This window comes from Megascapheus bottae, chromosome 23, assembly GCF_031878675.1.
Source record: "Megascapheus bottae isolate mThoBot1 chromosome 23, mThoBot2.hap1, whole genome shotgun sequence".
Taxonomy (NCBI): domain Eukaryota; kingdom Metazoa; phylum Chordata; class Mammalia; order Rodentia; family Geomyidae; genus Megascapheus; species Megascapheus bottae.
The window spans coordinates 22,082,135-22,097,652 of record NC_143531.1 but is presented as its reverse complement, the minus strand read 5'-3'; the positions used below and the strand labels follow the sequence as shown (position 1 = coordinate 22,097,652).

General features: G+C 44.1%; 1 protein-coding gene across 1 annotated transcript in view; it reads right to left on the bottom strand.

Annotated features, from left to right (window-relative positions):
* Positions 1-15,518, bottom strand: part of Gatb (glutamyl-tRNA amidotransferase subunit B) — a 57,269-nt gene that overhangs the window by 20,905 nt on the left and 20,846 nt on the right. Inside the window, exons 3-8 of the mRNA XM_090356863.1 lie at positions 13,518-13,631; positions 11,978-12,176; positions 11,418-11,540; positions 4,127-4,240; positions 1,842-1,926; positions 885-929 (exon numbers count right to left, since the gene is read on the bottom strand). Of these exons, the coding sequence (XP_090212989.1) occupies positions 885-929; positions 1,842-1,926; positions 4,127-4,240; positions 11,418-11,540; positions 11,978-12,176; positions 13,518-13,631 (680 nt within the window). The remainder of the gene's footprint in view (positions 1-884; positions 930-1,841; positions 1,927-4,126; positions 4,241-11,417; positions 11,541-11,977; positions 12,177-13,517; positions 13,632-15,518) is intronic.

The following is a 15,518-nucleotide window of genomic DNA, read 5'->3' as shown; positions in this document are numbered from 1 at the left end:
CTACTCTCAACAACTTACAACTGCCATATTTGCAGTCTGTTAAACTATGGGACAGGAAGAAAGGCTCATTTTTAAGACTATCCTTACTATTTATTTGTAGACCTCTTGTTAAGTCCAAGTTTATCCCCCCTCAATGATGGGAATTGAACCCAGAGTCTCATGCATGCTAAGCAAGGGCTTTACCATTGAGTAACACCCTTAGCTCCCAACTTGTTTAATTTGTCAATGACAACATATCATCCAAGGTTGAAAGGGCACTTCCATTAACTTATATATTTCTTTTTTCATTTCTTTTCAAGGAATTTCAGTGTGTGGCAGATGTTACTGATTAATGTAAGACTAAAAATACCCTATGCTCCAAATTGAGCTGACATCCTTTCAGCTCAACTACAACAACCTTAGCATGGAATTCAGGAATCAAGTGTCTTCCAACATTTGATCCCATTAAACAAGAAACTAACCTACCAAAATAAGAAGACTTATTTCTTCTAGTACACAGAGAAAACAAGAACTCTTACAATTTCCATCTGGGTTACAACAAATATTCCTAACTGTTCTTCAGGATCATTATGTTGATTTTCAAATGGATCTGAGATACATCTTACTTATTTTTCCTGGTTGTGGGACTTGAATTCTGGATCTGGGCACTGTCCCGGAGCTCTTCAGCTCAAGGCTACCATTCTACCCTTCGAGCCACTTCCGGTTTCCTGGTGATTAATTGGAGATGAGTCTCACGGATTTTAGTGCCTGGGCTGGCTTTGAACCTCAATCCTCAGATCTCAGCCTCCTGAGTAGCTAGGATTAAAGGCATGAGCCACCGTGCCCAGCCAAGATATCTCTTTAGCCCCAAATATACAGTGGTGTTTGACATGAGGAGTAATCACCTGTAGTCCTGTTTTCCTTCTTTATCTCTCATTGGCACAGTGCATCTACAATAGTTAAAGAAGAAAACATCAAGCAAACATTAGCAACAGCTAGCCTGCCTATAGAAAAGGGGTTGGTGGGGTTCAGCTCTGAGTGCCTTCCAAAGAAATATATTAAAGGTATGTCTCCTTGGGACCTCCCTCATCCTGGAAGGTGGTAGTAACTGCAAGAGGTGGGGCTTAGTGAGAGGTCTTTAGGTCACTGAAGTGGATTGTAGGACCTTAATTTCTCATGTCTCTTACTTACTGGACATGAGGTGGTTTTGCTCTGCCATGTGCTTTATCCATGTTGTGCCACTTCAGGCCCAAAGCCACAGGGCCAATAATGAATCATGGATGAAAACGTTTACAATGTGAAACATAAATAAATCTTTTTTATCCTTAAAATTTAAATATCTCAGGTGTTTGCAACAGTAAAGGAAAATTGACTGACATAGGGTTTCTCCTACCAGTAAAAAACACAGGCAAACTCAAGCCCTTCCGTTTTTTATAAGAGACACTTAAAGAATAATGGGAGGAAAAAGTGTCTAGGAAGATAACTTAGGAAATTGCTTCAATTTTTCCAGTTTTTGTTTTACATGAGTGATACTGGAGATGGAACCCAGGGACTCATGCCTGCTTAACAGGCACTCCAGCACTGAGCCATACCCTAGCCAATGTTTCTAGCATCCAGCAGCTCAAACTTTAGCTACTTTCAGTATTAAAGTGTAAGCCCCTCTACTGTAGTTGAAGCTGGTAGAGGTCAAACAGAATATTTAAGGGAATAAAAATTCTTGCCACAAAGCAGGTGATCTGGAAGCAACAGATAGTCTAGGATCTAAGACTAAGCATTTCTCTACAAGTCTAGGCACTTTAAGTGTCTGAAGAGGTCTAAAAGAGGTGCTTTGCTAGTACAGGGAACTACAAACACAAACTCACCCCAGCTTGCAATCAAATGAACGAGTTTCATTCAGAATTTCACCTCCATTCTCAAGTTCACTAATTTGCCTCTGAATTTCATAGTCTACAAAAAAAGCCCAAACAAACACAATAAATTAGCATAGTCTGATTACACCTTTCATCCATTCAGGCAATAATTAGAAACCTTTTTCAATCTCAAAGTAAAAAAAGTAATCAAGAAGATGGTTTACAGTGATCCTTGCCTGGTATGCTCTATTTTTTCCCTCTCTTTGCAATCATCATGTCAGAAAGGGCCACAGGAAGTTCTACCCACTTTATTTATTTATTTACTGGAAGAAAAGCGCATTCAGAGAAATTAGGCAAAACAGTACAGATTATACAACTTGGCAAAAGTAGGACTGGGAACGGCAGGGAAATCTAAAATCCACATATCTAAGACTGTTATCTAGGAGGGACTTGCATCCTAGGACCTGCACATGCCTGCTAAAGGGCCTGGCACCTTTCCCCTTCCCTCTTGCCCTTCTGCTAAAATCATATATGCCTGTGCACATGCATTTTTCAGAGAGGGCCCAGAATTTTCATTCTGTGATCAAAGGAATTTGTGACCCCCAAAGATTAAAGAACCATTGCTTCATTATGCTCCCTTACCACCCAACAAGGCAAACAGCTGTGGTAACCATCACGGCTCAGAACCTGGTGACAATACCCTTCTCCTAACAACAGCTGGTGCCATCCTTCCTCCCAGACTCCAACTCAGACCCTTTGATCTCAGCTGCCAAGAAGCAAGGCCCAAACCCACCCATTTTTGTCCATCTCCCCTCAACTCCAGTGCTCTGTCTGACTGACATGAGAGGATACTTAAAAGGCTCAATGCGGGGAGGAAAAATGAAGCTCATGATGGCAAAGCTTTGGTTCTGCTAGGAATCTGATCACAAGCAGAACTGACTGCTGCGCCAAAGGGCACTCGAACATGAAAAGGTTAGGGATGAGCAGAAACCCTCTGGGAGCACCTTCACAGCTCATTACAGATGAACTTTACCAACATCTGTTTTTTTGTTTGTTTTTTAGGTCATCATCACGGCCTCCTAGTCTAATGGGTCCCAGGATACTACCACGTCCAAGGCAGAATGGAACTTCCTCCACTCACTCCAAGCTCTTACAAACTTGGGTTACATGCATGTGTTTCCCTGACTCACACACTGGATGGCATCCCAAACAGGGACTGTGTTCACCTTTAGAGACCAAAGAGGTCACTCTCTTTAGTTGGCCTTCACATGGGAACCTCCATCCCCTACTACTAGCTATCCCCTGGATCATATTTAAGGCCTACTTCCGGAAAATATGCAGTAAGTAAGTGTCTTCATGGAGGCTGGCTGGCTATTTCAGGTTCAGGATAATCAAGACTGGAATAAGCTGTGCTGTACTGTACTGGTTCTAACACTTTTCTTGACAAGACCCAGGATCTTACTAAACATTCTGGCTACAGTGCCATTTTGGCAGCACATTCAATTGTCTAGCTCTTGGTGAATTCTTTAAGGGATGAACTTTAATCTCTCTCTCTCTCTCTCTCTCTCTCTCTCTCTCTCTCTCTCTCTCTCTCTCTCTCCATCTCTCTCATCTCTCTAGACGCCTTTGGTTTAAGAAGTCTTTTTAGTCCTCAGAGTTGTCCTCCCCTCAATTAATCACTAGTTTCCTATGGGACTGCTCAGGTATTTACCTTGTTAACCTGTTGTATTTTTAGCTGTTACCATAATTACAAACACTGTTGAGATACAGTATGCACTCCAATAAGACCAGCCTTGACTGAATATATGGCACCATATTTGTTGAAAATAGTGAAAGGCAGGAAAACATACCAACCAATTGGGTCACACCACAGCCAATCTAATGAACAAATTTGACTTTGTAAACAATGTGGTACATGGCAGAACACAGCCACAATTCTTTGTGGATCTTCTCATGAAGTGTGAATCCTCTCGGGAGGAGGTGTGGCCTATTTCCCCTTCTTCTGAGTGTGCTCTGAACTGAAGGTACTACAAATGGACTATGCTTTCACCAGGCTATGTGGAATGTGACATTGCAAGTTCTAGAGTTTGGAATCCAAGTGAGTGAAGTCGTCTCAGACTGTGTTTCCGCTCATCTCCCCATCACCTACTGCCATGGGCGTGAGCGGAAGCAGGATGAGGGGAAGAACTACCTAGTCCACAGGTTTCTCTGTGATCAACTAAATCTAGGGGAAGCTTGTCACACAGCAAGGGGTAACTGATACAAAGAGGAACAGAAGAAATGACCGCGTCATTTACCGATAGCTCTGGCCAAGAACCGGATGCTATTAAGGTTCTTTACTTCAGTCCGAATGCCCAGAGGCTCTCCAGGGTGATGCACGGATATGTTGGCATCCACTCTTAGCTGGCCCTCTGGAGGGAGAAAAAAAAGACAAGACAATTCTGTAGAAATTATCTGAGCCACTAATGACTGACACTTGGTCCTGAGCACTCCGTGTCCTCAGCCTGGGGTGTGTGTATGTATGCACATGTGCTCTTGCCTGCATAGTAGACAAGTTTGGGATAAACCACATGTGCTAAAACGATCTATATACATTTTGTGCTGAAGAGGAAGTTTACTCTGCAGCTTTATTCTGAAGTATTTGTTTTGTTTTTCTAAAATATCAGAGCTTGGTTGGGAGGGAAGCTTCAAAAATGATGATCTGAAAGCCATGCAGTGCTCTCTAAAGGAATGTGGATTCCTAGCAGTGATTCCATAGATTCCTAAGACTGTCCTTGAGCATTTACAGCTCAAGGGCACAGGCCAAAACCTGGGTTCTTTCCTTTCTCCTCCCTCAAGGTTCTGTATGGATCTTCCCACAAACACAAGTCCACTGAATCCCTGCCAAGTGCTGCAAGGATTCTCTATAGCAGAAAACCTGGTGTTACAAAGTAAGGAGTCTGTGGGGACTGATGGGCTGACCCCACCCCAACAGGACTTTCTCTACCCATGAAATCACCTCAGAATAGAACCTCAAAGCCCCCAAAGAGGCAGGGGATTTCTGGAGAGGACCAAAGGCTTTTGAAGAAAAAAAGAGAGGCAAAAACCTCAAGACAAATAAATATTAAGGCAGACACTGCATTCTGATGATGCAATGGCTCATGCTGCTGGGAGAGATGGGTATAGGATTGCAGCTTGAGGCCAGCTGGACAAAATAATAATAATAAAAAAAAGGCCACGATGATTTTCAACCTGGTACTGTGCACCTTTATCATTCCCACAACCTACTCAAGTGTGACACAGTGCCCCTGGCTCCTCTCCTCTCCTCCGCCTGCTATTCAAGAGCCTTTACTTAACTTCATGGCTGCAATCTACCATTTCCCACCATCCATTCCATGGAGAGGCAACTGAAAAGATGTTTTTGTTGGGCCTGTGAATTAACTAAATGCCTGACAACTAGCTCCCAGTCCATCCAGCCCCCACCACCCTCCGCTTTATTTTGCATCTGTGTCCTATTATTTTCTCCTGCAGTGAGAATTGGGCTCCAAGAAAGACAGGATTTACCATTGATAAATATCTTGGGACAAAGGCAAACTGCCCCTCAGAAGAGACTGTATCTTCATAGCAGCTTGAAGAAAACAACAAAAGCTACCAGGACCATCTGCCAGGTCCCCCCAGAGACAAAGACTCAACTAGCCATCAATTCTGTCTCCCTGAAGACAGCTGAAGGTGCACTCACTCACGTGCTGCTGTTGGATAGTGAATCTCCTTCCCTGTCCTTCACCACGTCTCTTTACTTGACAAGTGGGGGGATGGCTCAACTTCAGAAGGGACTCCTGGAGTTTGAGCCTCAGGTCTAAAGACCTTATCTCAAATGGTGAGCTCTCCTCCAGTGGGCAGAGCTTCTGCTCCTACACAATTACATCCTCCTCATGGCTGCTGCTGTTCCTCCATCTAACTCTGCTCACCTTTAAGGTTCTCCTTAAGTGTTACCATAGCCTTCTACCCAAACCCTCTCCAATTAGTGAGCTTCCAGTTGTGGGTGCTCATAACTACCAGAATATACACAACCTATGCTCGAGAACTGAGCCAAGACTACACCTGCTTCCGAGTCACTTCATCTTATGCCAGGGTGGGCCTGGACTATGTCCCCTCTTTGCCTGCTCAAGGACATTGCTCTTCATGTAATCCCCTCCCTCTAGCAGCCATCCATCTCTTTCTCAGCACTCCCTCCAATATGTACATATTTAATAGCGTTTCTCATTAAGAAGACAAACAAAATCCCAAAGACCTATTCCCTTGAGCTCAATTTTCACTACATCCGTCATCTGGTTATTGTTCCTCTGCCTTCCTTTTCAGCAAAGCCTCTCCAACAAGCCTGAGTTGTGCACAAACGACCTCTACCTTCTCACCTTCCATTTTCTCCTTGACCCACTTCAGCGAGGTTTCAGTGCAAATGCCCTTATAGAAGATTCCAGCAACCTCCTAGCTGCCAATCCAGGAGACCAATGATACATTTTGTCCTCACTGGATACCTCATCAGCAGATGCTGTGTGACCTTTCCTTCCTGAAGCATCTTCCTACCTCAGCTTCGGTGGCTTTCTGCTTGCGTGGGCTTTCCTCCTGCTTCCAGGGACGCTCTAGTTCTACAGACCTTGCTAGTGCTCTCCTTCCTAGCCTAACTTTAGGCTTCTTCTTTACATATGCTCTCTCAGCAGAGCTAATCGGTTTTAAACCCCATTCTTGTGTTCTTGACCACTTGATTGCTCTCTTTAGCCTAGATCTCTCCTCTGAACTCCATACGAGGTATCATAGGCACTTCAGTTTCCAAATCTCAGGCCTGGCTTATTCCTTCCCAAACATGTATATCCTCACCTTTTCAACACCACTACTCCTCAACTTCCTTGAAAGCATCCCTCTTCTCCTCACCTCTGATCTTTCCCACAGGCCTGTTACAAACCTTCTTAGTCTTAACCATCTTGAACTACAAAGTTCTCTCTCCATTGTCCCTTCCATCTTTACTACAGCATAGTCAGACCATGTCATTCATAGTCTCACTTAGAACCTTCCAGTCATTTCCCACCCATGGCACCTAGGCAGAAATCTAAACTTCAGCTCTGAACCAGAAATCTGGCCCCCATCTAACCTTTCAGGTTTTCTCTGCTGTCACAGCTCCTCTGCTTTCCCTGAGGGGGTCTTTTGTCACCTTGACTGCCTGGGAGCATATTGTTAGCTCTTTTTTCTCACATCCCACCCTTAGCCTTGGCTGCTTTCCAGAAAGGTGACCTCCAGTTCTGTTGCCTGGAATCACAAAGCATTCTTCTGGTCTTAACTAAAGGTCACCTCCCCACACACTCCTCACATGCCCAGAGTCTTAGAACAGCATGGTCATTACCCTTCGACTAGTACCCCGTGTCACTGTACCCCAAATTCTTTGAAGCATTTACCAACATAATTATTTTACATTTTATTTATATACCCATTTGTCTCCCTCACGAAGATAAGCTCCATGTGGCAGGGATAAGGTGTTCTTCAGAACCTAGAGCTGACACTGGCACAATGGAGGTGGTTAATACACTTTGTTGAACACCAAATGCCAATATGTTGGCATTTTCCTGAGCAATGAATAAGGAGGTAGAGTTCTTTCTTTTTGCAGCTGGATTTTGATAGGTTCTCAACTCCTGGCTGAATAGGATTAATATCCAGTTGGAATCATCTGAAAGGTCCATTAAGCTCAAAAGAAAACTCCCTGAATACACCAAACTGCTCAATCAAGTCTCAATACTTGGGAGACAACTCCTTTTTTTTTTTTCCTCCAAACTCAGGGAACCCTGAATTACTCACTTGCTTTTAAAAATGAAAATGATCTCTCACAATTTAGAATTCTAATTTGGAAGAAGAATAAAAGCATGAATTTGAGTCTCTCCCAGAGAAGCCCATACTATATAAATGTCGGAGAGGAATCATTTAGTATCCTGCAGTGTTGAAAGAGAGTTTGCTAGCCTAGATTCAAATATAGCATCAAACATTAACAAAAGACACTCTAGCCAGTGAAGACAAAATATCTTTTAAACAAATTAAGTTAAATTGCCTCAAGTGCATGAAAGCCTTACCAGGAAGGTTTACTTCGACGCACTCTGTCCCACGGAGGGAGGGCCTCCAATCACACACCGCGAGAAGGCTACTGAGCTCAGTCTCTACCTCCAGAACAGAGATTTGCCACCACAAACTAAAACACTATACCACTGAGCACAGCAATGGAGTGCAGTTAGGTACATTTTTTTCTAAAACATATTCACACAGCAGAAATATAACGCTGGGCTAGAAAACTGTTTCTGCAAACAGCAGGGGCTTGGGACTTTGGTATGAAAGGTCTGTTCAGCTATCTTATTCTGGTTTCTCAATCACTTCATATGGAAACATAAGACTTTGCAGGAAAAAAAAAGTAAAAACAAATAGTTTTGTGGTGCTGGGGATGGAAGGAGGAAGGCCTCGACCATGGAAGGCTCTACCGATGGGTTGGCATGCCAGCCAAGATGGATCAAGTTCTATAGAGCATATTTCACAAAGCTTGTTCATCCAGATGGGTGGTGATTCCATAAAAGCAGTTCTGCTGATTACTGTTAATAGAAGCACATCTACCCAGTGTAGGCTTTCTGCCAGGCTCTGTGCTATTTTATATACATCATTATATCCATTCCCTATAATATGGCTTTAATGATAAAGCCACTTAGACACCCCTGTGGCATTTCTAATTTTGCACTTCTCTTCCCTCCCTCCTTCCCTCCCTCCCTCTCCTCTCCTCCCCTCCTCTCCTTCCCTCCCTCCCTCCCACCTTTCTTCCTTCCTTCCTTCCTTCCTTCCTTCCTTCCTTCCTTCCTTCCTTCCTACCCTGCCAGTCTTGGGACTTGAGTCAGGACCTGGGCACCCTCCCTAAGCTTTTTTGCTCAAGGTTAATGTTCAAACCACTTGAGCCACTTGGTGGTTAATTGGAGATATGAGTCTCACAGACATTCCTGCTCAAGGTGGCTTTGAACTACAACCCTCAGATCTCAGCTGAGTAGTTTGAATTATGAGCATGAACCACTACTACCTAGTAAAACCTTCTGTTTCTAAGAAGGAATTCCAAATCTTCACTCATGAAGTCATTCCTCCCTGAGTCTCAACTCTACCTGGTATCTCTGATGATTTTCCTAAGTTTCTTCTACTAGGAATCACAAGCCCAGACTTCAACCCAGGCCTAGGTCCTCAAAGGCGCACTCTACTATTTATCTCTTTGATCAGCTATGTATGGTCATGACAGTGTCCTGGCTGCCATTAAAGACTTGTATAACAAAATGCTTAGAGAAAAGGCTCCTAGAGCTATATCTGCAGGTTCAATAGTAGCTCAGGAGCTTCTCGTGAGCCTTGGGCAAATGACCTGACCTGCCTGACCTTGGGTTCCTTACCTGTACAACAAACCAGATGCTTCCACTCTCAGGAGTGTACTGATGTTTAAATGAGATGATAAGTCAATTTTCACAAAACATTTAGTGAATCAAGGGGCACCTACTAACCATCCCAGCTGGTAGATACTACTGTCATCAGATGCTTAGTAGGTCTACTCTGAAATACATTCAGTTTAAAACACTGCTTTGAGGATCTTCATAGTCGTGGCATACTGTCCACGATGAAGTGACCCGGGCTTTGGGCAGACTGATTTATGCTCATGAGCACAACTAGCAAAAACTCAGTGATTTTCCTGAACCATTTATGCTCCCTTCTAAAAGCACCATATCCACCAGCCTTCAGTGCCTCCTCTTCAGGGGAGCCCTCATCTCAAGTCCTGACACCAGTGGTCTATGGTGGTGGACAGAAGAATGTGCACAGATGTTTAGGCTAATGAGAGGCCAATAAGCCAAATTCCTGCAGACTCCATGGAATCCTCAACACTTGAAAACAACCACTCAGCGGCTATGCTCTAAGCAAAGCTGCTAGAATTGTGTTTAAGAAAAACAAAAAGTACCATTACAAAAGAGATTTAATGAACACTTTCAGTTGTCACTATCTCATGAGTTCTTGCCACTGTGGTTTACTCTTGGCAAGGACCCAGATGGGACTATTCCTTCTTTTTTTTTTTTTTTTTGCATTTTTTTATTGTAATTAGTATAAGGGTTACATGGTATTTGCCAGATAGAAGGTGCATTAATTCACGTACATTGATACCCTTTCACATGTCTTGGTACCCATTCCCCTCAGATGGGACTATTTCTTAGTGAAGGGGAGGCTTTTTAATTATTCCACAGGGTTTATAGGACTCTCAGTAATTCTGAAGAAAAGAAAAAAAAGTTCTAAACTGAGAAGAGAATCAATGCTTAGTACATTTATGGATAATCATCTAGCCTGCCCAAATTTCATTTATGTACTGTGGCTTAAAAAAAGCCACATGAGTGATACATGGAAAATAGAGAACTCTTCTACTCTAATATAGTTTTATTTCTTGTAAGGGACACTTGCAGTCTGCTACCCTTTGTGCCACTCAAACTCACGTGGCTGTTTCTCCCACGTTCAGCTTAAAGAAGATGATGGTAAATAAGAAAGTTCTGCTTGCAGATTCATCCTGTGCAGACATGACTGATGTTACAATGTATTGCTTGTAAGAAGCCCTGAGTGACAAACGTGGCACTATGAATTCAGCAGACCCATAACATGCAAACACATTATGTGCTGGCACCAGGGAGGTGACTGCCATCAGAAATGTGACCTCTCCAACTACACTGCATGAGCTGGGGAACCCCAGCCACAGAGAGAACACACTATACACTGAGCTTAACCACGTGTATAATCTTTACATCTGGCTGGTAAACATCCAAAAGGTATAGGAGCATAACTCTACTTTCAGCTTTTTGCTGATAATTAGTGATTCTGAGCCTCTCAGATTTGTCTGGGGGCTCTGGACCTCATTCTTCTGCTCTCAGGACTCCTGAGTAGCTAGGATTATTGGGGTGAGCCACCAATGCCTGGCTCTAAGAATTAGTCTTGATGAACAAAGACTTCTGAGAAAAATTAAACTATTTATATGCATTTCATCAATCCTTACAGTTTTGATAAAAAGAAGCTGGGCAAAGGTATCTAATCTTCTGACTCTTATGCTTATTTTCTTAGGCTCAAGGTATCTGTACTGTTATTTGTGTGTGTTTATTTTGGCTTGGGATATGGAAAATAGTCTTAAATATTTTTAATGTTTTTTTTTTTTTAATTTTTTTTGTTGGTCATAGGGCTTGAACTCTGGATCTGAGTGCTGTTCCTAAGCTCTTCAGCTCAAGGCTAGCACTCTACCACTTGAGCCACTAATGCACACTTCCTGTTTTCTGGTGGTTAATTGGAGATAAGAGTCTCATGGACATTTATGCCAGGGCTGGTGCAGAACTGTGATCCTCAGATCTCAGCCTCTGAGTTGCTAGGTTACAGGCATGAGCCACTGCACCTAGCTAGTCTAGAAAGTTTTTGAAAGAAAGAAAAAAAAAGCAGAGGTGCAAAAGTTGAAAACAGAATGTGAACAACCGCAATACAGAATATGGACCAGAAAAGAACCAGGAAAAAGTACAGAAGGAGGACACTGGCATGTACCTGCCATGATCGCCTGGCTGGTCCCCAGGGCTTGCAGGATCAACTGCAGCTCCCGGACAGCCATGGCAGCCTCTTCTCCACAGCTCAGGTCAGGCTCCAGGACCACTTCCAGAAGACCAACTCCTAATCAGAAAGAGGCGGGTCAGTCCAGCAAGCTTCCTGAGTCATTAACAGATAAAAGAGGCAGAAGTCTTAGGAATACCTTGCATTAATTAAGGATCCTCAATGTGGTTCCAGGCACAAAATTGTTTCTCTTTCACCCCACTCTGTGATTATGAACTTTGGTCCATTTTACCTTTTTAAATATCTGCTTCAATATATATCCAGCTTTGTGACTGACAACAGAAGGCTGCCTGATTTAGGGGTGAAGAAGTGACAGACCCAGCAGTAAACACAGTTTAAACTGGTTTCTTGTTAGCTCTACCAGGTATGTTGGTCTTTGACCCTCAGGCTCCTCTGCTGCTTTCTCAATTGGTTTGGGAAAAGTCTAGAAAGGAAAAGAAATGCCTAAAACCTAAGAGCTGACGGAGTGAAAAGCAGAGGGAATACGCCAAGCCTACCGGCCCTGTTTAAGTCAATGAGCGTCTGGGATCTCAGGTCATCGTGGAGACTTTTGCCACTGTCTTGTTCCAACTGGATCTGCTTGATCCTCACCATCTTGGAAGCCAGCTGACTCTGCCTTTTCCCTACATAGACGCCATATGTCAAGTTTCCATTGGTAGCAATTGGAAGCCTCTGCTGGGTGATCTGGTAGCCTGCCTGCACCCAAACAAATAGGGGGTACAGAGTCACTAGTCCACAATTAGAGCTGGGATCCAGTGCACTGCACCTTTAATGTCACATCAGACAGGCCTACTTGAACAAAAGGAAAAAAAAAAAGAAGCAGTAAGAAGGAAACACTGAGTTCATGCATGGCTGACATAATCTAGGCTTTCCTCATCACCCCCTTACCTTTTTTCACCCCTCTCTCCTTTCCCCCAAAGGATGCAATTAGCACACAAATCCCATCTTTCTTACTCAAGTGCCATTTTGGGGAATAACAATAATCTCCCTGTCAGAGGCCCCCTACGAGAAGAATTTATTGTTTTCATTTAGCTCATTAGCCTAAACTCTGCATCTCATTACAGGTCTCCTGACAGAGCCTCCTTTCTTAGGACGTGCTGCCTAAGTATTTTTGCCATCACTTTCAACAAGGGCAATGGTATGTTTTAACTTGTTTTGGTTCTGCTCTTTCGGCTAAGCAATCAGACCAGCTCTTCTCCCTGACTCAACTTCCCTCACTCCTGTAGCAAGAAAACGCTACGAAGCTCACACTCAGAGAATATAGAAATACTGATGGATGGTGTGAGGACTCTTTCTCCTAAGTGGAAAAGAAGAATTACTTTCTGATGCACACATCATCAGCACACACTAATGAGAAGGCAGGCCAATGTGAGACTCGGGCTGGGATCATCTGCAGTACTTGCTGAGTGCTCGGACACTCCTCTCAGTACGTTACATGCATTTAATCCCACCACAGCCTTGGGAAACAGAACAAGACTCAGCGGGGGAAGGACCGGGCCAGCAAAAAGCAGGTAAATACTGAGTTTACTGCTTAGTCAATTACTGTTGATCACACAGGCTTCGGGTTCATTTTCCTCTTACTACTGTCCACTTACTTGCTCCTTGGGAGATGGCAGAAACCAGTCCAAAGGAGATAGCCATCTTAGTGGGAACTCTGCCTTGCAAGAGAGGCTCACTGAAGAGAGTGGACACTGATGGTGACATTAGCCACAAAGTTAGTCTGTCCTATAGGCAATTAGCACCAATAACATGGCAGTGCTAGGCCTGATAACACTAGCTTCTTCCTAGTCTCTGTTCAATTAGGAGCAAGCCACCAGAAGCATGAGGCTAAGCAAAGAGCGGGCAATCAGGAAAATCGCATCCAATCTAGCAGACATCAGGGGGCGCCTGCCTTCATCAGGGCTATACAAAACTTCCAGCAGCGATGGGCAGAGTGCTGATTGGAACATGAAAGACTCTCATCCCCTCTCCCTTGCTTCTGTGTCCTCTTCCCCCTCCAGAGGCAGGGCTGAGAACTCCCAGCCGAAATGCACTTACAGGGAGGTCAGCGTAGAAGTAGTGCTTCCTGTCAAACAAGGACTTCTTGTTGATTCGGCAGTTCAGTGCCAGGCCCGTCATCACTGCGGCTTCCACGCACCTCCTATTGAGAACCTGTGGACACACACACGGGCTCTGCTCACAAGGCACACAAGCTTCCTGCACCAATATCCTCCCTGGAGTCTGCTGGGCCCTTCCTCAGCTCTCTGTGAGGGCAGCCCTGCTCCACCAGCTCTGCAAACAGACTTGGAGCCTGAGGGATGCACTTAAGACACAGGTTCCCCAGAGGAGTTGTCCTGTGCACAGCTCAGCAAACTGCCTCCCTCCGTGGCTGCGGGGTGGGAAGGGGTGAGGTATGGGTGGGACGCAGAGGCTGGTGGATATGGCTGCGTTGCTCTGGCTAGCTCAGTCACTAGGAGCTTTGGTTTCCCCATTCTGAAACGGGATTTAATAGCTACCCTGCAGCACAGACACAGCTGGAGCACCTCCCCTTGCTTAAAGACTCAATAAGTAGTTTCTTCTTACTTGTGAAGATCTAGGGCTTGCAGATAAAATGTACCATTGTGTGTTATTAAGCACTTGACATATGAGCATTTCTATCTAGTTTTCTATCTAACATATACAGTACTACTTACATCTTTTCCTTCTATAGATAAGGCTTTCCAGTGAAACATTTTTCACATTTCCTATTTTACCTCAACCCCACAGCCACCCTAGAAAGAAGGAATTCATACTATTCCAACATTTTGGATAAAGGAAAACTACGTGCCACAGAGACTAGGCGACTTGCCTAAAATGGCAAACGATGAAGCTGGTTCTGAGGATTATAGGTGCTTTTATGTCCTTGCCCAGGTGACAAAGGGAATCCCTGGGGCACAGGGACTAGATCTCTGGGCTGGAGTGCTGTAATCTAATTGAAACACACAGACTTAACAACAAACTATGGAGTTAGGTATCAGTGTCTCACATCTGTACTTCTAGCTACTTAGGAGGCTAAGACCTGAGGATGGTAGTTTGAGACCAACCTAGGCAGGAAAGTCTGTGAAACTCGTATCTCCAATTAACCACCACAAAGCTAGAGGGGAGTTGTGGCAAAAGTGGTAGAGCTCCCGTGTTGAGTGGCAAAGCTAAGGGACAGTGCCCAGGCCCTGAGTTCAATGCTCAGGACTGGTACGCACACACACTCCTGCCCCCTACCCCCCAACCCCCCCCACACACTACTACCACCACCGACAACAAAAGATCCAAACTATGAGAAAATGTATTAGTCATCTCTACTTAATGAAATACATAGCCTCCAAAACAATGCTTACTCTAGTGTCAATGTCACATTCCTTGTTTTAGGAATGCAGGTTACAAATGGAACCATTTAACTATTTCTAGTCCTTTCGGTTTCCTTTCTATTCTACTTTGTCTGAGCCTACATGTTGTCAGCTCTGTGGTCATAATGGTTTTCAAGAAAGGATGTGAATTGGGCCCAGAATGCTCAAATTATTGATGCAGTTCCTCCCGAGGGCTCGGCATCTCACTCAAGTTGGTCCTGCAGTACGAATGGAGATGAGAGAGAGTCTTGCGAGACTAAGCTGGTGACTGTGATCACAGAAGACAGACCATGAGCTGCACTTTCCTGGGTCGGGCACATGACAGCTCATTTATATAATGTTCACTTCCCTCATCTGCACTCATTTGGCTTGCTCCCACCCACTGTTTTTCTAACCTACATTTTCCCTTTCATTTTGGCCCTGTCTATCCCTTTGGGGCCAACCTTCGAGCACGAAGAGAACCCAGGTCATTTAATTTTTTAATTGTAATTACTAGAAGGGTTATAGTTATATTCACCAGATAGAAGGTGCATTACTTCCCACACATTGATACCCCTTCTCATGTTTTTGCCCCCATTTCCCTCCCTCACCCCTTCCCTCATCTTGTTTTCCCCCCTTCCCTTTCCTAATTCAATTTCATTTTATTTAATTTTGAACACACGTAATACCCTGCCTGTGC